Source organism: Microplitis demolitor, chromosome 1 (assembly GCF_026212275.2).
Source record: "Microplitis demolitor isolate Queensland-Clemson2020A chromosome 1, iyMicDemo2.1a, whole genome shotgun sequence".
NCBI lineage: Eukaryota > Metazoa > Arthropoda > Insecta > Hymenoptera > Braconidae > Microplitis > Microplitis demolitor.
The window spans coordinates 19,921,793-19,948,681 of NC_068545.1; the positions used below are offsets into that span (position 1 = coordinate 19,921,793).

General features: G+C 32.5%; 3 protein-coding genes and 1 long non-coding RNA gene across 4 annotated transcripts in view; 1 reads left to right on the top strand and 3 right to left on the bottom strand.

Annotated features, from left to right (window-relative positions):
• LOC103571289 (uncharacterized) overlaps positions 1-26,889 on the top strand; it is a 68,248-nt gene continuing 41,359 nt past the window's right edge. The window contains exon 1 of the mRNA XM_053742751.1: positions 1-218. The gene's annotated coding sequence lies outside the window, so the exon portion shown is untranslated. The remainder of the gene's footprint in view (positions 219-26,889) is intronic.
• LOC103573345 (uncharacterized) lies at positions 2,959-8,698 on the bottom strand. The gene is made up of 2 exons (XM_008552380.3): positions 8,215-8,698; positions 2,959-3,686 (listed from the first exon to the last, which is right to left on the bottom strand). The coding sequence occupies exons 1-2, from the start codon at positions 8,486-8,488 to the stop codon at positions 3,577-3,579; spliced, it is 384 nt and encodes a 127-aa protein (XP_008550602.1). The 5' UTR covers positions 8,489-8,698; the 3' UTR covers positions 2,959-3,576.
• Positions 14,655-16,326, bottom strand: LOC103571295 (uncharacterized). Its single transcript, XR_549036.1, has 3 exons — positions 16,024-16,326; positions 14,959-15,314; positions 14,655-14,879 (listed from the first exon to the last, which is right to left on the bottom strand). It is a non-coding gene; the product is annotated as an uncharacterized LOC103571295 (long non-coding RNA).
• LOC103571294 (serine-rich adhesin for platelets) lies at positions 19,078-25,257 on the bottom strand. Its single transcript, XM_008549419.3, has 5 exons — positions 24,875-25,257; positions 19,922-23,991; positions 19,589-19,832; positions 19,326-19,502; positions 19,078-19,241 (listed from the first exon to the last, which is right to left on the bottom strand). The coding sequence occupies exons 1-5, from the start codon at positions 24,927-24,929 to the stop codon at positions 19,105-19,107; spliced, it is 4,683 nt and encodes a 1,560-aa protein (XP_008547641.2). The 5' UTR covers positions 24,930-25,257; the 3' UTR covers positions 19,078-19,104.

Below are 26,889 nucleotides of genomic sequence, written 5' to 3' on the forward strand. Positions count from 1 at the left end.
TGCGCACAGTACCCGTGAGAGTAAAGAGAAAGGATGACACAAACCACTGTGGTATACCTATTACTAACAACCTACAGTCCACTACAGGAAGATTTCGTCCCGAATTACAGCCAACTAAAGAGAACGATACTTTTTGCGGTGGTCTTGGGTCTTGCTCCAGCGATCTTCCATTCAGCCTCGTGAGACAATTCACTTTTATAAATGTATCTTCACCTTTGGTAAGTGTATCTATACTATATATATCTATACGTATTTTGTTCGCTCTCCCCCAAAAACACATTCAACCCTTTTTCATTATCATCTCTATCCACCTTCTTGGTTTTATCCTCCTTATGTTCTGTATTGTGGAGCACAAAAGCCTCAGTCCAGTCCTCAGATAGCATAACCCACTAAAGGTCTTCTGATGCGAGACATACATATACACACATATATATATATACATATATATATAGTAAAAGCCCGCGGTTGAAATTTAATCACCCGTAACCTACACACCCCAGAAAACGTGTTAAAGAAATCAATCCAATCCAAATCTCATCACCAAATTGTGGTTTATAGAATTCGCTACCCATGAAAATTTAAGTTAAAAATTTTTATGATTAACAACAAACAAAAAAAATAATAATGAAGCTTATAATTATACTAAGTATTAAATGTACAAAGTATAATTTATTACTTAGGATTATTGTGAGTATAAATAATAAAAAATAAAATTGAGATGAAATATTTGTTCGACGAGTTCATTAGACTACTGATAGGGCTATTGTGTTATTGTGTTAGTAAAGCCGGCGTGCTCATGTTTTCGTACTCTGTGTGTCCCTGCTACCTGTATTCCGCTTCGTTATTTATCACACACAGCAAGCAGTAGCAACTGAATTACGACTCACAGTTTCTCTTTCTTTATTTACTTTTTTTAACATGTCTAATTTTTTTTCTTCGCTCTGGGCGTATTTGTGTCTTACATCCACAAGTTTTCGTTTCATTTCATTCCTCCTCATCCTCGTTATTATATACATATATTAATATTATAATACTTAAGCCAAGCGGGATTACGCTCGTGATAAATGATCACTAAATGATAATTACTGCCTAATATCCGCGATAAATTTCTAGTCGTATTTAATGCACAGAGCATTTGTCATAAATAGTAAAATTTAGTTTTTTAAATAAAATATACAAATATTTTTTTTTCCTAAGGTATCATAATAATTAATAAAACCTCCATGAGGTATATTTATTCATTGTCAGAGTTTGCTTTTTATTATATTTAAATTAGATGCATAAATTTTTTTCACCGTCACAATTATTGTCATACTCACGCGGTGAATAAATAAATAATGTTGATAAAAAATATAAAAACTTTTACGCGTGACAAGATATACAGAAGACACGCTTTAAAATATATATACATTGAAATGTATTTTTAGAAACCACTCGAGTTAGTGTGTCTGTTGGGTGTTTGCAACTCTCACGAATAATAAGACACGAACCGCGAAGAGTATAAGAATAAAAGATAAAAGAATAAAATAAAATTTGTTGGACATTAAGGAACACATAATATCACAACCAGTATAATATATAGCTTGTAAAGCTAAAGGTATATATATATGTCCGTTCAATTGGTACCCAAACAAAATTTTGAACGGCAAATTGCGATTCACCCGCCGCAAAATACAACACTGTCGTATCGTTAATAAATCATAAAGTTTTGACGATTAGTCGTAAATAATACGCTAAACAATTGCCACCAAAATACACATATATATATATATTTAATATGTGACATTTGAAAATAAATAAACTTCGTGTTTATTCCACTGAAATATTATAATTTCGCATGAAAACTTTAGTACGACGTTTTTTATTGCTAGATTCTTGTTAAAAAAATAATAAATTTAAAAAATATAATTTACTCAGACACCTGGTAGTCATAGTAGCCTATTTTTAAATAAATTTAATGCCTTTTTAAGAAATTATTTAAATTTATTCGAGTAATAGGATATCCAATGATCGTAAATTTCAATTTCAAAATTCAATGTGTTAATATCACGGGGCATTAAATGTCTAAAAGGTATAGGGATCGAAGTTATAAAATTAGTTTAAATTATTTTATTGAAATTGCCATTACTGTTGTGTATGACAAGCATTTAGTGTCTTTATATATCACGTGAAGCATCAGCTGGCTCCTCTTCCTTTTTTTTTTAGCATCAATGGTTTTAAAAGTGGCAGCTTGTGGTGTGCATCACATCGTAATTAACTAGACCGCTGGCACATCACCCCCTCGTATAATTTCTGTATGCAATCGAGCCTACATCTGTAGTATATTTGTGCGATCGGGGGCGTTAACATTGATGATGAAAAACACCGCTGTGCTGTTACTCCTACTACTTAAAACCAAAAACCCTCAATGTCTGTATATACATATATATATAGACCCCCATGGATCGTGTCCAGGTGGCTTAGTACGTTACAAATGCCATCCTCGTTCTAATCGACCTCCATGAATAGAGTGTAGTTGTTGTCTCTTACTCAGCTGCTCAGTTTAATTTTTTTTTATAAAGATTACACCGTAGCAAACGCGTGCCGCCGATTTCGCGTGTACGTGCGGTGACACAAGTTACAGCTCGTTGCCCATACGACCGCTAATGTATACTCGTGTTAGTGATATTATCTACGATAACACTGTCCCGCTCATTTTTATTATCATGCTTATATATCTATATAGATTTTAAATATTAAATATTAAATAATAGCTTACGTTTATTTTTCAAAGACTTTTTAATTTTTTGGTGTTAATGCAACATTTGTTTTGACATCTGCTTTTTTTTTTTCTTTTTTTTTTTTTTTTATAAACAAATAGGAAGGAAGTGACAATAATTTATATAAATAAAATATTTATTTTTTCTAATTATTTTTATTTCAATAAATGAAATTTATAATTATAATATTTTTTTTACAAAAAGAAACAGAAAAAAAATTAAGGAAAATTAATGACTAGATTTGAAAATTAATTCTACGGAGAAAAATATAATAAAAGATATACACAATAGCCGATATTTGAGAAAATCAATTGATTATTCTCGTACATTCAATAAGTTGATGTTACAATCAGTTGATCGGTTAATTAGTCTTTGGAGGCGCTGTATTGTTGTTTCATTTAAGAATCAACGATTTTCAGGCTTCTAACGGATTTTTAGTGAGACAATATTTAAACAATATAAAATAATATAATATAATAATAACTTTTACAAGAAAAAAAGAATACATTAATACATAAAACAGTCTCAGAAAATTTAAAAATCCATTTAAACCTCCACTAATCACAAATTATTTACAAGACTATGACTAATTATAAACGAAAAAAATTATCTTGTCAATAAACTATTTGATTAAGTCAAATTACATTATTGTATAGAAATAAATATATATTAATATAATTAGGAAGTTATATTTTATGATAAATAATGGAAAATTAATGATCACGTTGACGATAAATATCGCAACTAAGTTGCCATCGTCAATTATTATCTCTTCAGTTATTCTAATATAATAAAAATCTTTATCTTGATTGCGAGGTTAATTTGTGGTTTTTTGAGTATCTTGTTTCTTTGTCAGCTGGTTTGGATCCACTGATGATACTAGTGATTTTTTTGTCACGTCACAGTTTTTTCTTGATCTCCAATAGTCTGTAACCCAAAAAATAAATTTTCATTAGTTATTTTATCTTTTTGACAATAAATAAATAAATAAATAAATAAATACCTCTATATATCCATAAATAGAGGTATTTATTTTTAGAATTAATATAAGAAAAAAAAATAAAATTTCCATAATAATAAAATTAATACATGCAGACTTGAACCCAGCATCAGCAAGGGACCGAAAGGTCTGATCTTTACTCAGTCCCTTTATCCTACGATGCATCGAGGATCGAGTCTTACACAGGCACACACGTGTTCCCTTAGTTGTTGGTCAGGTAGCACCTGAGCCTTTTCCTACCCTACATTGAACGAGAATCTCCAAGGGGCCCGTTCGCCCGTCACTTCAGGCGAGACGCGACCCCGGGTTTGCTTCACCCAGACGACAGGTGAGAAAGTTCAATCCGCCTACACAATTCCTCGTTTCTTTTATTCGGCTCAACCAAACTAAAAAGGGCGCAAAAAAAATAATTTTTTTCCCTTTTCATGCTTTTAAACATTTCGTGTATGAGAAAACCAGTGGGCAAAAAAATACTTTTTAAACCATATGTCTGCTCTTTAAAAAGTGATTTCTTATTTAATGGTAGTATCTTTATACTAAAATCCCCCACATACTTTTACATACATTCAAATTATCTTATTTACAGCATTAGTTTAAAAAACCTCGTAGAAATAATTCCCTGTGGTTAAGTAACGAAATCTCCTACAGGGATTCCCATGTAAACATCTGTTTCAGCTGCATTTAATGCTTATAACCGCAGACTTTCCAACGATTATTATTCTTATTATTATTATTCTTTTCTACCTGTGCAAATGCTTGAATTTACTTTCTTATCCAGAGCTAGCTTTGTGTTCTTTATTCTGTGTTTTTTTTTTTTTTTTTTTTTTTTACAATAAATAAATCTCAAGACTGTCATACAGCGAAATTTCTAAAATTATTATCTATCAAATTTTTTACGGCTATATTTTTATTCAAAATTATTTTACACAACACGATGATTTTATTTGAGTCATTAAAATCATCGGCAAAAGTTACAATTATTATGATATTAACTTGGTTGAATGCAGACGACAGTATGAATTTAGTTAAAATATTTATAATTAATTTTATTTTGATGATGATTTGGGTGAGATCAAAAATACAAAGTCATAATTTGAACAAATCAATTGATTATTATTATTGTTGTTATAAAAAGTCCATAAATATGAAGTAAAGATGATATATAAAAATTATAAGAAAGAAATAAAATTTATATGACGGGATTATAGATGACGGTTAAGAAAATTTTCATGACTTGGTCGTTAAATTGAAAGGAATTGAAAAAAAAAAATCAAACGCAACAAAGAAGTCCCTGCATAACTTGTTAAATAAAATGGGTGTGGATAGAAAAATCATGAGCAAACGGCTTTCCTTTTTCGTACCAAGTAGTAAAGCAGCAGCAGCAGTAGAAACAACAACAACAACAACCAAGGCATCAACAACCGTCTCGAGGCAGTTTAAAAACCCCAGGTCTTATTCTCTAGTACACTTTACCTCGGGTTTTTCTCTGGGGCATCTTTTTTCTCCCCTTATTCCTTCTCACGATTGAATGGCAGGAGCGTTGCATTTTACGACCCCGAGATCGGGAACAAATACGCGGTACACTACGGTTGGGATTTTATTTTATTTTTTTTTTTTTAAGCGACAACTACGTAAGGATACATATATAGGTATATATTATTATGGAATATCTTGTAGAAGTGAAGGACAAAGAAACGTGTTGTTGGTGGAAGACTGGAGTAGTCTTCCGCATCATTTGCTGCGGTCGATGACCGTTCTCCTGAGTACGAGAGTATTCTCTACTTTACTGTTTAGTTGGCTTCATGACAACAAAACTTTTTAGCTGCTCCGCGTTTTATTTTTTTATTTAATTACATATTAGTGTAGCAACGAGAACTGCTCGAGTAAATCCGTAGCAAAACGGTAATTCAATTTGTACGCTCCGTGTGATAATTGAAACAATTAGTACACTACATACTTAGTGGTTGGATTTTTTTTGAATTGTAGTCTCACTGGACAATGACCTGACTCAACAATATTTAAAATAACTTTTTTACCCATAACAATGAAGATAAAAAAATGTAATTTGCCATAATTATTTTTTAATGGTGAGAATTTAAAAATGTAAATAGTGAAAAAAAATGTAATGCTTTTGGTCATTAGCATCAGTTAAAAGGAAATGTCAATAGACATCAAGAAGAACCCTTTTTCCAGTTTGAATTACCAAGAAGTCTGACCATTAGTTCTCCCTCAGTAACATTTAATGCCGGTTTAAAGTGCACAGTACGAAGGAAATAGTTCTGCCGGCCTTTACGAGGACACTTTCTTGCTCCCTGATAATCATACGGCGCTATTGCGTGTAACAGACTTTAATTGTGGGAAAAATATGTATATTTATATATATCAGTGGTATATAAACACAATAATAACAACAGCAGCATGTAAAAAGTTAAATGAAGACCCTCAGCATGATTTTATGGAGTTTTAAAACAGGTGTCGCTAAAGGGCTACAGTTTTGACTCGCTCCGTTGACTTTTCTCGACATAAACATTCCACGGGGGTCTGCTGGGTTTTACTTTTTAAAATATATACTCAGCTCCATATGATACAACATATCCTACGTATCCACCTAATATAAATGTGAAGACTCATATTTCCGGCTTTCAAGAAGTCTTTCAGATCAAACTGATAAACCTCCTGCAATTCTTCATGAGCTAATCGAGAGACTATACGTTAACAGGATTGGTCTCCTACAGAGTAGTATTGTACATACTTAGGGGCAGTAAATAATAACTTTGAAGAAAATTTTACGGTATCCCTCTTTTGAGTTCGCCATTTTTTAAAAAATGAAATCCTGTGTGAGAACTTAACAAACCCGACCCTTTTCTATATTTACCAGCGATTATTAACGATAAGAAATATAAGATATGATCACCAGAGACACGTTCAGATACAACACCATTCTCACGATTTATTTGACGAAACACAAGGCCATTTACTACATACTATATATATATATATATATCTTTTGTTGTATCTTACAGTTGCTGTTGCTATGTAAGAAAGAATTTATTAAGTAATGACGACAAGGATTATTATCATACATTATATATATATATTTATATATTTATATATAAGGAATTGTGATGGTTTTATGGGGCTTTGTGCGGTTAAAAAAAAACGTCGTATCGTTTCTCTTGGTCACGGATGAGTTAAGAAGGATTCGAAGAACGCGATCTCTAATTCCACGCGATGTAAAAAATGTAGTAGTGTATGATTCATCCAAGTCCTTTGAGGATATCTTTTTTTTTTCCTATTTTATTTTTTATATTGTATGGATACGTATTGTAAAAAAATAAAAAAATTTCTCTCTCTCTACATATATAAACTAGGTGGTAAACCCGTGGCTCATGACTCATATGACCCAACTCCGATGTGATTCACCGGCACGGTAACAAGTCTAGACTCGTCCTCTATAGTCCCGAGTTCTTAAAAAATAATATTGTTTTTATTATATTTTATATAAAATAAAAATAATAATAATAGTTGTATCAATCTAAGAAAAAATCCATTTTAAAATTCTAATGCTATCTATCCGATCTTACGGGGCCATAAATTAAAGCGTGAAGACATTTCGTGATTTCCTACTCATACTACGCGCTTTGAAACGATTATGGAGTGACGTAGATAAGTGAGGAGGTATTATAACCAAATAAAAAAGCTAATACATAACAACAAGAATAAGTTTGTTTGATATTATATCAAGGAATAGCCGAATACGAATAGAATACCAAACGATATTATAGTCGAAGCGTAAAACTAGAAGCCGTCGAAGACTAAGAATAATAATACATCAAGGGTCCTGATGGACAAAGAGAGGACATATTAATATGAGATGAGAAAAGAGAAAGAAAGTAAACTCAAAACGAGTTACAGCCACGCGCCTTTTTTTATCTCTTTCTCTCTCTTGTAACTCGTGTGCGAGACGTTTTTTCTATATATAAACTCAAAAATTTAAAACACCACTCACTTCGGGTGCATTGTGTCAACAAAAATGTCTGCCGATTTTCACAATAAACAATTCAAATATTTATAAACATTTAAAGTAAATATTATATTTATAGTACGTCTGTTAATGCGCGTGTCGACGCTCCGACGCGCCCGCTTCGGAGTCTAGTTTTCCCGCCAAAAGTAACAACGTGGCACATGATGACGCTATTGAGCATCCCGGGGTTTTCCATGCACGCTACTTAATATTTAAAATTTTTTTGCTTCTGTTATCGAGCCAATTCAAATTTTTATTCGCCAAAAGCAATTATTATTAATTTATTCAATTTACGAATATTGCAAAATTATTTAAAAAAAAAAAGTGATCCGATTGCTAATTTAAACACAAGACACTCAAATCAGAGATATTCGCGGACAATTGAATAAATATTAAATAATTAAAAAAATATATTAATAATAATAATTTACCGTGAATACATGTTTGTCGCGCGTAAGGTGAACTCCGGTTTTTGCGTGGTGATCTCTCGAATTTTCTTTGGATATTTTCCTTATCCTCAGCACAAGGATCAATACCCCATCTTCTTTCGAATTTGCTTCTTTCCATGTCCAAAGTTTCTTGGAGAAGATCCACAGAATCTTTGGGGTTCGGTGATCCAAATAAACAGCGTGGAACGCGTGACTGCATCCTCGAAGTCAACATGTTGCCAAAATGCAATTCGCGGCAAAATGGTGCGGCCAACATATCACTTTCACCGTTAATAAATATTAATTATTTAAAAATTAAATATAACTGTAACTTTTACCGTAAATATTTAATTTTTTATACGATTAGGAAACTAATAATTTTTTTAGTAAAAATTAAAACTTTAAAAAAATTTTCGACTCTCTAAAATAGTAATAGAGATAGTTTTACTTGGATTATCTTCACTCGAAGACAGTCCGACTCGATCTGGCGATCGTTGGAGCGGTTGCACGCCAAGTACGCGCACAAACCACGAGGTCGTCCCCTCTCTCGTCGGCGGCAAGTTTGAATTCTATTGGCGCGCGTACTTGTTGCGCGGCAGATTTGGCGGCAACGACGCTGACCAACGTATTATGTTAACCATAAGCATAAGCAATTTTCGGAGCACCCGACACAGGTATACGCACATCACGTGGGTAAGAGGGGGAATAGACGAACAAGAAAGAAGGATGAATGTAAATCTGTGGGCACACAACAAAAATGGAGACTACCCATAGTTGTCCCACACTGAGGAAAAAAATAGTGGTGGTGTTAGTGTGTGGCATGTAGGATTTATGTTGGAGAAGGGACAAATCCATGGTCTATGAGCAGAAGAAAAAATATTACGAATAAGATGGAAAAAGATGGTCGTATATTCTTTCGTCATAAAACCTTCTTCCACTGGCTTCCATTCCTTCTTTGCTTTGGCTTTCTTTCTTTCCTTCTTTCTTTCTTTATTTCTGTTTTATAATGTAAAGTATAAGAAGCTTCACTACACACCCTAAGATATCACGAATCAACCTTTTATTCGTCAGAATATCTCCGGTCTCTTAGATCACTCACTCCAATGTTAAGTTAAACGGTTTCGTTGCTTTATTTAATACTTCATACTTTAATTTTCCATAAATAAATCATTTTTGGCTCCCATGCCAGTACAGACAAAGAACCGAAACACGTGGACCAGCTCCAACGTGCTATTTAAGACGCATGACGCCAACAATTTTGGCGGGAATGGCTCTTTGTTGCTTTTTTTTTACTGAGACTCGGGAGTAAAGTAGTTCGAGTTAAAAATTCGGTGGTAATTTTTTGCTCTCGATGATGAGATTTCGGGTGAAATGATGAATGAAATACCTGTAACAAGTGATGCATAAAAATAATGACATAAAAAAAGTTTGGGAGCATGTTTATCGAGTAGCTGAGGCGGATGTCGAGTTTCCGTGTTAATTTCGCCAGTTACAGTCTGATGCGCAGTTGCGAAGGGGATACACGACTCTGTACTCTGATGTCTACTCCGTTTTGTCTCTCTTCGTATTATATTATACCGTATAAGTAATATTATGTTTACATGTCTGTATGCTGTGCGCACATCCTAATTTTAAACGATGCACCGGCGTACAGGAGGTTAAATTCGGTCAACCGTTTTAAACGCACTTTGTCATTATTTATCATCTATATAATATACGTGATGCATATTTTGAATTCTTTATTAAATAATATATTATACATCGTCATATTTATTATGTAACTGTAAATTGCCGGCGTTTAAGTTATTGCCGCTTGTTTTTATTGAAACAAATCTTATATTTTATTATGTTCTGCTACGGTTCGAGTTGAATGTTGACTGAGGATTTTTAAATTCCTGTGGATTGCAGGAATATACTTTTGTACCGAAAATATTCCGTAGATTTCAAGGACTATAGGGGTGGATTCACTCACGGATTGTTTCTGTATAGTGCATAAATATATATACATATATATATATATATATATATATATATATATATATATATATATATATATATATATATATTCCTCAATGGGGGTTACTTTTGACCGTTAATGTTTTAGAAAAAGAGAAAAGTACAAAGATATCGATGGTAAAGTTTTAAATCATGCGGGTTCATGTGAAAATATACTGAAGTGAGACAGGTGGACTTAAACCGTGACCAGTGGGCGTAACAAGCGCTTCGTTATATATTTTTTTTTTCTCGTGATTCTACCCCCGCGGGATTGCAATGTACATGTAACTCTTTACAACAAATATTATTCACCCTAGATTATTTAATTGCCTGAATTTTAAATAATTTACTTAACATACATATATTTTTTTATTTTATTTTATTTTATTTATCCAACGGTTTCTTTTAAATTCTTGGGTATTATAAAATAATTATGTGAGATTTAATTCTCATGAGAAAAATTTTTCTTTGAGCAGAAACCGACCGGCGGAATTCTAACAGAAACCAGAGACTGGTCACTTGCATTCCTCGCGAAATAATTTATTGCATAAACATATTTTATCTTTTATTTTAAAAATTTTAAATCATGTCTTTTTTCTTGTTAATGTGAATCTTATTTATTTGTATGTTAATAAATAAGTGGAAGGAATATTTAAAACGTAAACAATTTTAAAATTCCACCCACGAGTCGAGTAAGGTCATGAACAAAACCGGTCTTAAAAAATGTTTTTATGCATTAACAATATATGTATGTATATAGTAATTTATATGAATAATATATAAAAAAAAAAAAGTTTGTCTAATATATGTTAATATTCTTCGTCCATAATGTACTTTTCCCTCTGATTCTGGCTCTCTTCTCGATTACTTCCGGCAAAGTCCCCAGACCGGAACATCAAACTTCGTGTATGCAGGAAGACCCTCCCGAAAAATCCGTACAATTTCTCTCACTTCATGGGGGTTCTTTAACAATAAAACAAAGCAAACATGTTCATCAATCAAATGTTCATTCATTAATGAAAAAAAAAAAAAAAAAAAAAAAAAAAAAATCCATTACATTTTGAAATAAATTACAGTACAAAAATTCAATTTTCGCATGATCATAAGTATTAAGAAAATTGTATTGTTCGTCCAACGAGCCTCCCATTGCGAAAACACACCTACTTCCGGATATGACAAATAAAATGTGCATTTAAATAAAACTAAAGTGCATAACCAGAGATATAAATCAATGCGCATTGTTGTCTACGTAATGCAGTACAACTTTGAGTGTTTTCAAGCTGAAAATCTCCTTAGCAACAGAGTACGACCGGAAATCACAATGTTCAATCTCTAAAATAAAATGAAGAAGTAAAATATATAATACGAGATTTACAAGGCGTGAAGCTCTCGATTTAACAATATCGATTTTGCGCAAGAAAATCAACGACCGTTAGCGCGAAATTTGAAGCGGAAACCATCGACAGCTGACTCAACTTTTGGTTTCTTTATGTTATTATACTTTATTTTATGTATATATATATTTCACATGGGTCGATCGTCTATCCTGTTCGAGTGTGCGTTGGCGTGATCGAAGACTGTATTGAACACACCAGTAACCAGTACAGTTTAGAGCTGAAGAATAACCATCGCCGGAGTTTGCCTGTGAGATAGAACACTGCCAAGAGTGAGCAAGAGAAAATTGTAACTCTACCCTTTGAGTTGTTATTCGTGATCGGTTCCAGCACCTGGTTGCATCTGTCTAAAGCAATCCAGCCGATCGTTTGACCGTTACAAACTACAAACAAAATTCTGCATTAATAATCTCGTCCATAGATTACATAATTATCAATTTTTATTTGCTACCACGCATGTAGGTATAAATTTTTTAATTATTTAATTGCCTCAATTTATATAAATTATGAGATACCGAACATAAAAAGAGTGATTGAAGCGCAAAAAGGGACAAAGACATTAAATAAAAAATGAAACTTCAAACAGTAGCCGCCGAAATTCGGGAGCAGATTTCGGGTTTTAGAAACACGTTCGAGTCATCTACTCTCCGACGATTTTAACTTGGGAAACGATCTACCACGGCGGCATCTCTTTGTGTTGACCAATACACCGACTGGCTCTGGGAAAATAATGGAACCACCCGCAAATAGTCTTTAAAACTTCCTTATGTACCTTGATGCAAGACGAACTCGCTTTTAGAGTAAAGGAAACATTTAAAGAACAATGCCTTCTTTCATTGATCCATGATTGCATTTCATCCTTACCCTTAATACTTTCTTTCATCCTTTCATCGCGTCTCCATTCTCTCACAGAATGCCAAAAGAAAGTGCTGCCGGGCTATTTTCGCAGCTAAACCAATCCGCTCACGAATTTTAGCGGTGTTAAATTTTTTGTTTGTGTTTTTGTTCGATTAAAAATAAACAATCGATATTATCAACGGCCTCCAATCCAGATGTTGATCCGAAACGTGATGGATGATTCGATCGTGGGTGAGAATGAAAGGATTCATGTCCACGAATTACAGGAATCTGAAAAGGAAAAAAATAAAACCAGGGTGATTTGTCTACAAATATAAAAATGCACAATTGGTGAAAGGGTTTTTCATAAACGAGCATAAATATCTTCAGCTGCTTCTATATGCAGATGCTCATTTTGATCCCACTATGACTAGCCAAAAATATACTCTGGAATTTCCCTCAGTTTCATGAAAATATCTATTACAGCAAAACTAGTCTATAAAATTCATTGGCTGGATTTTTTTCACCAGATTTTCATCCAAAAAAAGAATCCTTTGAACAAGAGGTTGAAAAAAAAAATCTGAAAGATCTTGAAAGACTGAAAAAAATTTAAAAGTCCGTTGGGCTTAAAGACTTATACTTATACCTTTAAAAACGTCCAGCGCCAGCTGTTCCTCCCACTCTATATATCTGCCGTTTCTCTGGGATCCTGTTGCTATCTCCGGGAAGTATCGCGAGACGATGGATTTTTTAGGGGTTGAGTCGAGTCTCGTAGTGAATATGAAGAGAGCTGGTGGATGTGCTCTGCATGTATATACGAGAAGAGTCTGTAGTGTTTGGTGAATCCGTGAGCCACTTGGAGCTGCAGCTGGATTGTGTGCCAGAGTAGATCTCAGTCACGCCCCACGCTTCTCGTCTTCTCTAGCTTTACAAAGACTACATATAACCTTCATCTATTCACCTACACCCACACCTTACTCACACATCAGCCCGTCCAATTCACGAGCTGTTCATATATGTCTGCCTACATCTACCATAATACGATCTATGATCTTGATCCTATTAAAAAAAAACGTTATATTCGTGGGGGTGTACAGGATATCGGTTTTTCGTTCCTCTACTCAATTTTCGGGATCACCAGATGTCTCAGGCTCTGGTAATTAAACATTTCGGAAATGCCATTTCAGGATTTTATTAAAAATATATATTTATCTTCTATACAAATTTATAAGCTGAAGCTCCAATAGTTAATTTATGGTCAACAAGGAATCTGAATAAATTTTTGTGGATCATAATTGAATTATGTATATGTGTATATTTATATATGAATGATTGATCAGTGATCAGAATAATCGAACAGCAGTTTATAAAAAAATTTAAATTGAATAAACGATTGCTCAATGTACAAGATCATCAATGAATGTAATGAGATTACTTATATATGTTGGTATAAAATGCGTAAATGATTCCCGCCAAATATAGATTGGCGGGAATTGGTAACCGATGATGAATTCAAGTTAGTAACGGCCGTTGGTCTTTTTGGTGTGCTAGTAGCTTGGAAAGTGGCAGGTGCGAGCCGGCCAGACTTCATTAAACGCAATCCCATCTGCGTCCTCGTGTTTCCAAGACGCCACAGAGCACTCGCGGTCGGCATTCTTGAGAGGAGAAGGAGGCAGGAGGAGGTGATGAAGGAAGAACAGACAGAGATGAACAACATACATTCAGCTACCAATATCCATGTACGTAAAAGAGAGAACCTTCGAGACGCACGTGCACTTCTTTTCTCTCATCTTGACTTTTATTTTTATTTATTTTCGATTTCGTTCTTGTATGACCGTTGGGAATTTTTCTCATGGCAACAGAGCTGTTTCTGCATCTGAATTTATCATTTCAGTCTATCGCTTAAATTATGCATCACTTTGTTGGGTATCGAGTTTTCTGAATGCACCAAATTGCTGGGAGTCCTTTTCGATATTTTTTTTTATTAAGTGTGTGTATTGACTACTCATAGGCTTCGGCTATTGTTGGTGGCTCATTTGAGACGATTGTCTGATTGTAGAGGAAACAAGATGATATACGAGGAACAACAAGAACAAAAAATGAAAAAATGGCGAAATTTAGGACGCGTGCGAGGCTTTTGAGATGTTTGTCGGTAGCCGTTTTGGTATTAGTATGAGAATCTACTCTCTATATTATACTATACTCTCATTCTCTTCTCTTCTTTTCTCCACTCTACTTCACCGTTGGTTATATATGTATGGGCTGAAGGAAAACAACAACGGCGAAAGATGCCAAGACGGTTGGAGAATCGTTTCTTGGAACTTGGAGCATGTCGCGTGGCTAACCGGCACCGTGCGCGTGCCACTTCCTTTACATCCACAAAACGGTCTCTGCAGAAATTCAATGATGTCAGTTTCTGCTTCACTTTTGCTTCAGTCAGCCCTTTAAAAAACAATTATAACAATAAATAATAATACCCCTCATTACTTTTGTTCATCGCGTTCTTCGTATTTATCATTACCATCATCATCATTAAGAAGTTTCAAAACATGTATTATGGAAATTATTAAAAAATTATCGACGATCACGCAATAACACATCGTGTTATTCTGTCATTTAACAACATTTCTTTTTCTAGGGAATTTAAACGAGTTGTTATTTATGCAGTGATAGAAATTATATATTTGTTTTGATGAGTGTAGGATTGTAGTCCTAGTGGGTTTTAAAGTTTAAAGGGATACCAGATCCTTTAGGTGGAAGTGCATGAGGTACTGGTAGCTGGTGGGCTGCGTGAGACGAACAGCTGATGACTAGCACCTTGGGGATAGTATATAGACCATGTCAGGTACTGCAGGAAATCATTTTCGACGGCTAGATCTTTAACATGAGAAAATTTTTTAAAATTATTTTCAGCTTTTCTCCAACGGTCAATTTTTTAAGCGCGCGAATATTTTTTTTTACAAAAATTGCTTAAAAAATCAGTTGCTATGATGACAGCTAGTAAGCATATCAATTTTTATCATAAATTGTAAAATATAGTACTTTATTGCATGTCAATTAAGTGCCATTTTTACTGGGCAGGGTAAAAATTTAAATGTTAGCAAGATCTTTCTCAGTGCTAGATTTTTACTGAAAACTTTTCTGTGTAAGTTGAAATTTTAAAAATGGTCTAGATCTCAATTCTACTGATAATTGCTAAAGAATTTTTGTTCTTTTCCGTTACAACAGGCGGCTCGTATTTTCATTTTATAAATTTTAATTTTTAAAAAGTCATCTCGAAATTCGTTAGAAACCAACAGTTATTTATAAACCGAAAACACCAGTAGGCGCGTTACTAATTAATACTAAACGCTTTCAATATTTTTCGAACTCTTAAAAATTAGCTTATTTACAAACGGTAACGGTGCGAAATTCCATTGCCTCAGTTAAGAACAGATATTATTCTAACATACGATGAATACGTTGAGAAAAAAATAAACAATAGTCGTGACTCAATATTTTCTTATTCAACTTAATTGTAACTAAAGTATTTTGTATATATATATATTATATATACATGTATACTATTTCAATATATTAAACATACCAGGTGTAAGATGAAATTTTTTTCCAAGAAATACTCTATCTTAGTTTACACAATTTTTCTTACACTAAAACTGACAGGATTTCAAAAACTGATGTACCTGAGATTTTTAACAGTATGCACTGTAGATTGTAGGTGTTGAACCCACACTATTTAATACAGTAGGCCGTGTCCAAGTTTGAATACTAAACCCAAATCTACAAGTCGTACTTGACCTGTCTGTCAGTTCGTCTTGGAAAATTTCCGTGCAATTTACTCAGAACTGAAAAACTTTTTTACGTAAAAGATTGTTTCCTCTTAGCGTTTTTAAATCCATTTTCAACCGGTGTTTTTTTTTCATTGTCCACTATTGTGTTCATTTATTTGTTAAATTATCACGCCGCGTGACTTATCTTAGAAAATTTATGCAGTAGCATTCTAACTTAAATCTACAAGTTTACATAATACTTATAATAATAAAAACAGAGACTGCAACTGTCTGAAAGAAAAAAAAAACAAAGTAAAACAAATAAACAATGCTTTTATTTTCAAACCCACAATACATAAATTTATATCTGCAACAATATTTGTACACACATTTATATTTAAAACTTTATTTAATCAGGCGGGTTGAGATTTTGATAACGAAATTAAAACAATATAACATTTTTCATTGCGCGGCAAAGATATGGCTGCATCTGCCAACTCAAAAATATTTAGCGAACAAATTTACACAATATTTTTTAGGACCTGCATTATAAACCCCAGGTAAATTTTTCGGTGTTGAAATTATCAATTTTAAACTAAATTCTTTGCTCAAATATCTATTCGGGATGTTTGTAAATATTATCACACGTAAATTACATTTATAAGTTTAAAAAATTTTTTAATAATAATATCTTAAATACATAAAAAATATTTGAAATATTTAATTGCGTGTTGACAATGTGGTAATTACTCATCCGGTTCTGTTGAAAGCGAGCTCACGGCTTACGACATATGGAACAATGAAATAAAATAATTTAATTAATTCTAAAGACATAATTTTAGTTAATAAATTTATGACTCAAAAAAAAAACATAATATTTTTTTAATTAAAATCATAATTAGTGTAATAAATTTTCTATTTTCCACTACGTGCTTTTATTACTAAACAGATGGTTTTTTTTTAAATTAAAAAATATATACAATACATATATGTAAGTATATTTATAAATTAATTCAAAAATTACAGCATCGAAATTTTCTTTTGAGAGAAGCTTAGAGTAATTTATCAAAAAATCAAATAAATGTAAATTTATTGTAATTTTATTCTGTAGATTTTAGAAAACTATATTGTGATGCTAAAAAGACGAAGGATTTCAGTGAAAATAATTCGCAGGAGGCCTTTTTGTTGGGTATCCGGAAGGCATTGAAAAATTTTCCAACCGATTTCTCTAACGAAAAATATTTCTTTCCTTTTTTTTTGTCTAGTTTTCAGTTTATTGTTGCAATAAAATTTAATAGAAATGTTCAATGAAGCATGACTAGCGCGAGGGCTTTGCTGCTAATTATTGTGAGAAATTTTAACCTGGTGTACAGTGCATATACTTTTTTGATGGACCCCCAATAAATTTGTTCCCACAATAAATTAAACCGTTGAAATTCTATCTGACAGACGAATACAGGAAACTAAAATACCATACGTGTAAAATGTTATCCAGCGATGGAATGTTTATTAGTACGATTCCACAATCTACAATTGGTCTTTTCTTATTTTATTATTTTTAATTACCGGTGAATCCGTGATGACATATGTTTTTAAATATAATATCCAGGTGTTAAACGAGGGGTGTGGCAGTTATCCAATTGTATTTATATATATCTTGTTGCAACGTCATGATACACGATCTGTTTACCGATTGGTTTTTTGCAAATCATAATCACTAAAAAATTTTACTCTTCCATTATTACTTTTATTAATTTTTTATTCAATCAATAATTGACTTGATAAAAAAAAAATTTCCAATTGCAATATAAAACATGAATAAAATAACGGTTTTTATAGAGTAAATGTAGTTTTATTAAAAAAATTTCAATTTATTGGGGATGTATCAAAAACTTTCGCACGGTGATCGGCCAGATGACGCGATAAATACAAAGTTTACTCTTTAATAGGGTAATTGGGGTGGGCGTATCCGTGACGAGTTTAAATATATAACGGTAATAGACAAAATTAGTTGTTTTACAATAAACAGAAAAAAAATACTGTATCATTTCCCACGCCATGCGCAACTGCAATAGTTTCAAATAAAATGTAAACAAGATATTGATTCATTAAAAAATTTAATGACCAGAATACCCTTATAAAACAATATGCAAATGAAAATTTTAAAATAGTAGATTACGCAGCTAGAAAGGAAAATAGGGATTTTCATCCCGTGCAAAATTGTCATTCAAGGGAGGCGTTTGAATTTGTATAAATATTTATTGCTTATACTGGACTACTTTTGGAAAGATCGGAAGAGTAAAAGATGATCTAGTAATTACAAACTAAAATGATAATTCGTTTTCACTAGTGAAACCATTTTTGAACAAGTAGGTCACTATAGTTATTGTTTTATTTTTTTAAATATCAGGCGCACTTGAATTTAAAATTATATTTCGAACTGAATTACAAAAAGTGAAGGGGGTAACTGTAGGCTCGTTGGCTCAAAAACTACCTCAATAATGATAATAATAAAATAACAAAATCTAAAATTCTTTATAACTTTATCACATCAAATATACAATACAATATATTAATTGTTATTAATATTTACGAAGTACATATAGAAATAACAAAGAAAATTAGTATACGTGGTAGTAATTTTTTTTTGTTTTTGTTTTTAATAATAAATACTGTCATACAATAAAGCAAATATTGCCACTATATAATTTTCTTTGGCTTATTCAACATGGCATATATAAATTATTATCATAACTAATTGTAACTTCTTATATAGTAAGATTATATATATATATATATATATATATATATATATATATATATATATATATCATTTAATTAATTATTAAGTGTATAATATTTATCAACAAAACACCTAAACTAATGATTAATATTATTTATGGAAGATTTACGCTAGTTTTTTTACTTTTCTTAGAAATAAAGTATAAAATAACACAAATTATCACAATTGCAGCCGTCAATCCTCCAACGATAGCTCCTACATTCATTGTCACTTCATTTCCACAAACGTGAGCTGTAAATTATTGAGAATTATTTAAAATTTTGAAAGTATGGTTGTATTGCTGTCAGAAATAAATTATCGATAAATTATAAATACCTTTTCTGGACGATAATTCTTCATCGGTATTGAATGCTATCAGGGCGACATTTTTCATTGTCAATGTAACATTTCCAGTATGAACATCCGTGCGTTCATCACAAATTAAGTATTCGGTTAAAGCTTTCACTTCAAATAGATGTAAATTTCCGGCTGACTTTTCTTTCAAAGTTTTTTCTGTAATGGAATAATAGATTATATTTCATCATATCAAAATTTCAACAAATAAATGTGTAATAATGATGATTGTGAAATTTTCTTACTCAAGGCGTAAGGGAAATTAACGTCATCTAGATAAATAGTTGTTTCGATATTATCAAGATAAGCTTTGCTGTCTTTATTTACGAAATTTAAGACGACAGTATTCGAGTCAATTTGGTCACTCTCATCTAGTTCAGAATCTAAATGTTTTTCGTCTTTCCAGCTTAATATCATCATTGAATCCGTGAAACTACAAGTTCCGTTTACTTGTGCCGTCTTTGGAATCGTTAAACTTCCATTAGCCATCTAAAAATAACCAGATCCAAAAAAGATGATTTATTATTGTCTGAAACATTTAGTTGAAAGTAAGACGATAATTTTTTTCAAAAACTTACGGTATGATTCATCATTTCATAACGAATTTCTAAAGTCATTACCGCACTCAATAGTAAGCAAGGAATATTTATGTCCGAATCCGTAATAGTGTATGTATATTTCAAATGATGTTCAGAATCTGGAGCCGTTAGATCCGAAATTGAAGTTGTTTCTTCTGTAAATACATCAGTTGTAAGATCATCAGATACATCTAATAGAGTTGATGATTCTTGGGGTTCGGCTGAAGTAGAATTGTTTGTTGAAGTTGTGGAATCAATATTAATTTCTTCAGTGGTAGAATTTGAATCATCGGTTGAATTCTCAGCGATAGTTGTACCTTCTGGTTGCAATGTTGTAGTTGAATTATTTTCGTCACTTTCTGTAGAATTATTGACTTCGGTTGCTAGAGTAGTTGAATCTGAATCTGCAGTTGAATTGCCAGTAGTGGTTTCAGTTGAGTTTGAATCTGGTTTTACGGTTGTACTGTTAGTATCTAAAGTAATGTTTGCAGCTGTAGAGTTGTCAGAAATTGTTTTGTTATCAAGAGCAGTAGAATTTGATGCTGTGGCATTTCCACTAAGGGAATCTGTTTCATTTTTAGAGAGGCTAATACCAGCTAATTCATCAGCAAGTGATTGGAAAAATTGCATTGTAAATGCGGATATGTTTACATGGTTCATTACTTTTGATCCTGCTGATGTTGATGCGTTGGAACTTGAAGTTTTTGTTGTCGCGGGGTCAATTTGTTTGGAACTTGTTTGTTCGGTCGAGTCAGTAATGTGATCTGTCTCTTTTAGTGTTAAATTAGATTTGGAGGTTATGTGCTCTATAATTGAATCAGCGGTAAGAGTTGTATTTTCTGCTGTTACATTAGCTGTTGAATTAGCACTAGAAGTTGCTGAACTCTCAGCGGAAGTTGCATTGTCTCCTGTTGAATTAGCACTAGAAGTTGCTGAACTCTCAGCGGAAGTTGCATTGTCTCCTGTTGAATTAGCACTAGAAGTTGCTGAACTCTCAGCGGAAGTTGCATTGTCTCCTGTTGAATTAGCACTAGAAGTTGCTGAACTCTCAGCGGAAGTTGCATTGTCTCCTGTTGAATTAGCACTAGAAGTTGCTGAACTCTCAGCGGAAGTTGCATTGTCTCCTGTTGAATTAGCACTAGAAGTTGCTGAACTCTCAGCGGAAGTTGCATTGTCTCCTGTTGAATTAGCACTAGAAGTTGTTGAACTTTCAGCGGAAGTTGCATTGTCTCCTGTTGAATTAGCACTAGAAGTTGCTGAACTCTCAGCGGAAGTTGCGTTGTCTCCTGTTGAATTAGCACTAGAAGTTGCTGAACTCTCAGCGGAAGTTGCATTGTCTCCTGTTGAATTAGCACTAGAAGTTGTTGAACTCTCAGCGGAAGTTGCATTGTCTCCTGTTGAATTAGCACTAGAAGTTGCTGAACTCTCAGCGGAAGTTGCGTTGTCTCCTGTTGAATTAGCACTAGAAGTTGCTGAACTCTCAGCGGAAGTTGCATTGTCTCCTGTTGAATTAGCACTAGAAGTTGCTGAACTCTCAGCGGAAGTTGCATTGTCTCCTGTTGAATTAGCACTAGAAGTTGCTGAACTCTCAGCGAAAGTTGCGTTGTCTCCTGTTGAATTAGCACTAGAAGTTGCTGAACTCTCAGCGGAAGTTGCATTGTCTCCTGTTGAATTAGCACTAGAAGTTGCTGAACTCTCAGCGGAAGTTGCATTGTCTCCTGTTGAATTAGCACTAGAAGTTGCTAAACTCTCAGCGGAAGTTGCATTGTCTCCTGTTGAGTTATCAGCAGATGTCGCATTTCCAACAATTAAATCATCAATAACTGTTGCATTTTCTGTTGCTGGGCTATCCGCAAGAGTTTCATTTTCTTCTGTTAAATTTTTTGAATGTGTTATATTATTTAGTGTTAAATTATCAGCAAATGTTGTATTTTCCTCTGTCGAGTTTTCCACTGTAAGTATAGGATTTTCTACTGTCGGATCATCGGAAAGAGTTATATTTTCTTCTTCTGGATTATCAGCAGAAGTTATATTTCCTACCATTAAATCATTAAGGAGAGTTTCATTTTCACCTGTTGCGTTTTCCGCATTTATTATAGTGTCTGTTGTTGGATTATCAGTAGTAGTATTCCCTTCTGTTGCATTTTCCGCAATTTCGATGTTTTTAAATGTTGGATAATTCGTAGATGTTGCATTTTCGTCTGTTAAGTTTTCCGGAAGTGCTGTATTTTCTACTGTCGAGTTTTCGGCAAGACTTTTGTTTCCTTCTATTGTATTTTCTTCTGGTGAGTTTTCTGCGATTGTTGCATTATTTTCCGTTGAGTTAGCAACAGACGTTGTATTATCTACTGTTGAATTCTCGGCCAGAGTTTCGTTTCCTTCTGGTGAATTTTCTGCAAGTATTATATTTTTTTCTATTGAGTTTTCCGCCGGAAGTGTTGTATTATCTATTGTTGAGTTTTCGTTAAGAGTTTCATTTCCTAATGTTAAGTTTTCTGGATGTGTTATATTATCTGATGTTACATTATTGGCAATAGTTGTATTTACTTCCGTTGAAGTTTCCGCAAGTGTTGCATTATTGTCCTTTGAGTTAGCATCAGAAGTTGTATTTTCTACCGTTGGGTTTTCGGCAAGGGTTTCGTTTCCTTCTGGTGAATTTTCCGCTATTGTTGCATTATTTTCCGTTGAGTTGGCAACAGCTGTTGTATTATCTACTGTTGGGTTTTCGGCAAAGGTTTCGTTTTCTTCTGATGAATTTTCTGCAATTGTTGCATTATTTTCCGTTGCGTTGGCAACAGACGTTGTATTATCTACTGTTGGGTTTCCGACAAGAGTTTCGTTTCCTTCCAGTGAATTTTCCGCAATTGTTCCATTATTTTCCGTTGAGTTGGTAATAGATGTTGTATTATCTGCTGTTGTGTTTTCGGCAAGAGTTCCATTTCCTTCTGGTGAATTTTCGGCAATTGTTGCATTATTTTCCGTTAAGTTAGCAACAGACGTTTTATTATCTAATGTTGAATTTTCAGCAAGAGTTTTGTTTCCTTCTAGTGAATTTTCTGCAAGTGTCATATTTTGTTCTGTCGAGTTTTCCCCTGGAAGTATCGTATCATTTACTGTTGAGTTTTCGTTAAGAGTTTCATTTCCGAATGTTAAGTTTTCTGGATGTGTTATATTATCTGATGTTACATTATTGGCAATAGTTGTATTTACTTCCGTTGAAGTTTCTGCAAGTGTTGCATTATTGTCCGTTGAATTTGCATCAGAAGTTGTATTTTCTGCCTTTGGAGTATCAGCTGAAGTCGCATTGTCTTCTGTTAAATTTGACATAAGAGTTGTATTCCCCACCATTGAGCCATTATTCAGATCTGTATGGTCGATTGTTGGAATAACATCAGAAGAGGTTGGCTCTGATATTGAATCAAGAGGATGATTCATATTTTCGTCTGTTGAATTAGCGTTTGTACTCGAATTTCCTGTTGTTGAATTAGCTTCAGATGTAGAAAATGCTGAAGTCGATGAATTACTGCTGCTAGTACTATTTATCGAGCTGTCATCAGGAGTCTCTGGCATAGAATTTAGTGCAGTTTCGTTATCAAGACTTGTAGAGTTTATTAGATTTGATAAAGCTGTCGAATCGTCGCTTGTTCCATTCGAAAATTCTGTTGCGTTGCCGATTTCTGTTTCTAAATTCCCATCCGATGCATTTACTAATATTACCGGTGCAGTTGCATTTACTGGTGTCGTCATATTTTCATTCGTTGCATTGATTGCTAATGTTGTGTCGTCGTTTGTTGCATTAACTGGTGATGTTTCGTTTAATCCTTCAGCATTAGTTTCTGTTAAGTTAGAAGATTCTGTAGTATTCAGTACAGTTGAATTGTCATTAATACTACTATTACTGTCATTTACAGACGATGATGCCAAACTTTCGGGCGACACATTTTCCGCAGGATTTAACAAATCATTAAGATGAGTTACATTGTATTCTTCCTCTAAAGATACAACACCAGGTATCATATCATGAATCGTTGTGGGAGTCTCCTCATTTTTAGTTTCTTCTGAAGATGTCACTGTAATCATTAGAATTTTCATTTAATACTAATGTTCCTATAAAAATCTAATTAAATTCACCCTCCCTCATGTTTTTAAACTCAATCACGTTATCGCTTATATAATTGAAAAAAAAAAAAAAAAAAAAAAAAAAAAGGTGCATGTATTCTCGGTCGTCCCTTTTCTTTAAAGCTTACTATGTTTGTAAGTTTTCGTTTACCTCATTTTCTTTTTCGTTCCTAATTTACCAAGACCACCCGGCTATATTTTCTAACACAATTTGAAAGACCGTTATTACAGGCCGACATTTTTAAAGATTTTTTACAGCATTAGAGATATGAGAGTACATAGAAAATCTAAGTTTCTCTTTCGTAATATTTTACCCAGATGTCATAATTTTAATTGTTAATGATAACGTATCAGTATACAAAGAAAGCCAAGTAGGACAAAAATATCCATAAAATCTGATTCATCTCTAGAAGAGCAATAAATTATGAAAAATAATTAACAATTAAATTTTTATTAATAATTTATCTAGATTGGTAATTAATTTCAAAATCTCAAAGTTACGTCAGACTGCAAATTAAATGTTTTTTTTGTTGCGTATTCTTAAAAAATAAAATGAAACCTAGTTACGTATTAATCAACTGCGTTATTGGGAAACCGGCCGCTTTCATAAGCACACAAGTAATCAAAATTTTTTTTAACACACAAGTCAATTTTTGCTTCGCCGTGTTCGAAAAAACACTTGAGTCAGTAATTGGCATAACTTGTAGATGATTTGAGCTACTAAACGATCTTAAGTAAAAATTTAATCTAAAACTAATTAAAAAGTTTCTTCTCATGTACACTGTGATTATTAACGGTAATAATAAAAAATAATAACGCTAATAAAAAATATACCTTGGAATATGAACAACGAAACAATAAGTACTCGTTTAAACCACATTCTTTTCATTAGCCAACAATAGAACGATTTTTAAAAATAATTAGCACAAATTCATATCACTGCAGTAATATTCAAATAATAATGTAATTATTTATTGTAAAATAAAATAAAATAAAAAAAAAATAATAATAATAAATAAAACCGGCACTTTTCACTCAAATAATCTGGTTAGTAACGGATAAAAAATGAACCGAGAGACAAAAGTGAAAAAAAATTCAAAAAAAAAGTAAATTTGATACGGCTGATTAAGCGGTTGCGGAAAAACTGAAAATACTCAGGTGTAGTAAGACCAAGTTATTGAAGACCTGGCCTCAGTAATACTCAATATCATAACTCCCCCCTCCAAATAACTCAATTTAAGCAATAAAAAATTTAAAGTATCATTGCGACGGTGATTGTTTATGCCTTTAGAGATAGTGTACGCGCATATCACACTCTTAAACGTTCGTTATCCGTTTGTCTTTATTACAGTTTATTATAAACACTCATACATCCATATACATCATATATATTTACTTTCTATCGGGTGTTAGCTCACTTTATCGTAATCTAAATCCCATTTACACTCAATTTAATTGTCATTCACTTAATTTATTTCCTAAATAATTAAAGATATTTTACATTTATCATTATTGAATAAACATTTTTATCAGAGAAAACTTTTTTTTATTTATTATAATATAAATAAATATTTAACTTTACATTAGAACAAATTTTTTTTTTTAAATTTAATTGTCAGATTCATTTTTTATTTTTTTTTTTTTTCGTGCTCACTGCACAAAATTATTCTCTTACTTTCTATTTTCTGTCGCTCAGGATTTTTTTAAATTTTCTGTTTGAAATTAAAAGACAAACTCATAATTCCTTACTTAAAAAGGTAACATTATTTTTTTAGTAAAATTTTCATAAAATTTCTTAGTACTGTCAAAATTTGTTCAATTACCTAAAAAAAATTAAATTATAATTATAAATACTTTTATAGCCTACACAAAAATTCTAGTGGAGCGGAAAAATAAATTAAAATTTTTTCACATTTTTAAATATGAGCGACTTTTTAAAATAATTAGTCTGCATTTCAATTTTTTTTTTGTCTGAACTAAACAATAATTTTCAGAAGTGAACATAAAAAAAGTTGCAAAATGACACAATCTAGTGGTTCCATTTTTCACGGTCTTGTTTTCAAGGGATATCATATCTATGATTAGTAAACGAGACAAAAAAATATAAAGTCGTTGTGGGGGATGATTTCGGGGTTTAAATACATATATGTACGCAGCAAACCATAGTTGCAACGTATATATAACTCGATATAAATCGGAAGTGGTTTTACACACTACGTAAAAATATATATGTGTATATACTTTAAAACCGTGACATAGTATTTTATCGGTACATAAACCAAAATTTTAATCACAGCAGGGTGATTAAATTTATTATTATTTAAATCCACCACCTGGTTGTACCTACACGGTCATTTTTTATACGGCCTAATGATTCCAAGTCACTATTTATCAAACCAAAATCCTTTGTAACCCTATTCTTTATTAAAATACTATTTTTCGAAGAAACGTCGCTTAAATATTTTTTTTATAACCAACGATAACTTCAAAAATTTAAAAAAAAATTTAAATATGCTTTGCACACCTGATGTAATTTTTAAATTTATCCTTGAAGCAAGACCAACAATTGCAGACATTACTTAAAACACTTTGAATTACGACTCAGTTCTTTCAACTCATGTTGATATATCTTTTGACATTTCTTATTTTCGTAGCCTTGACGTTATTCCCATTTCACCAGGAATTGTAAATATCATAACTCAATATTGCTGTACTCATTCGTGTATTACTTGATACTATTTATAAATTTATCAAGTAACAATCACTCTATTATCTTTTTGTCAATAATTTATCACTTTTACCGTTAGAATTCAGTTGTTCAAAATTGCAAAAAAAAGACACTTAAATAC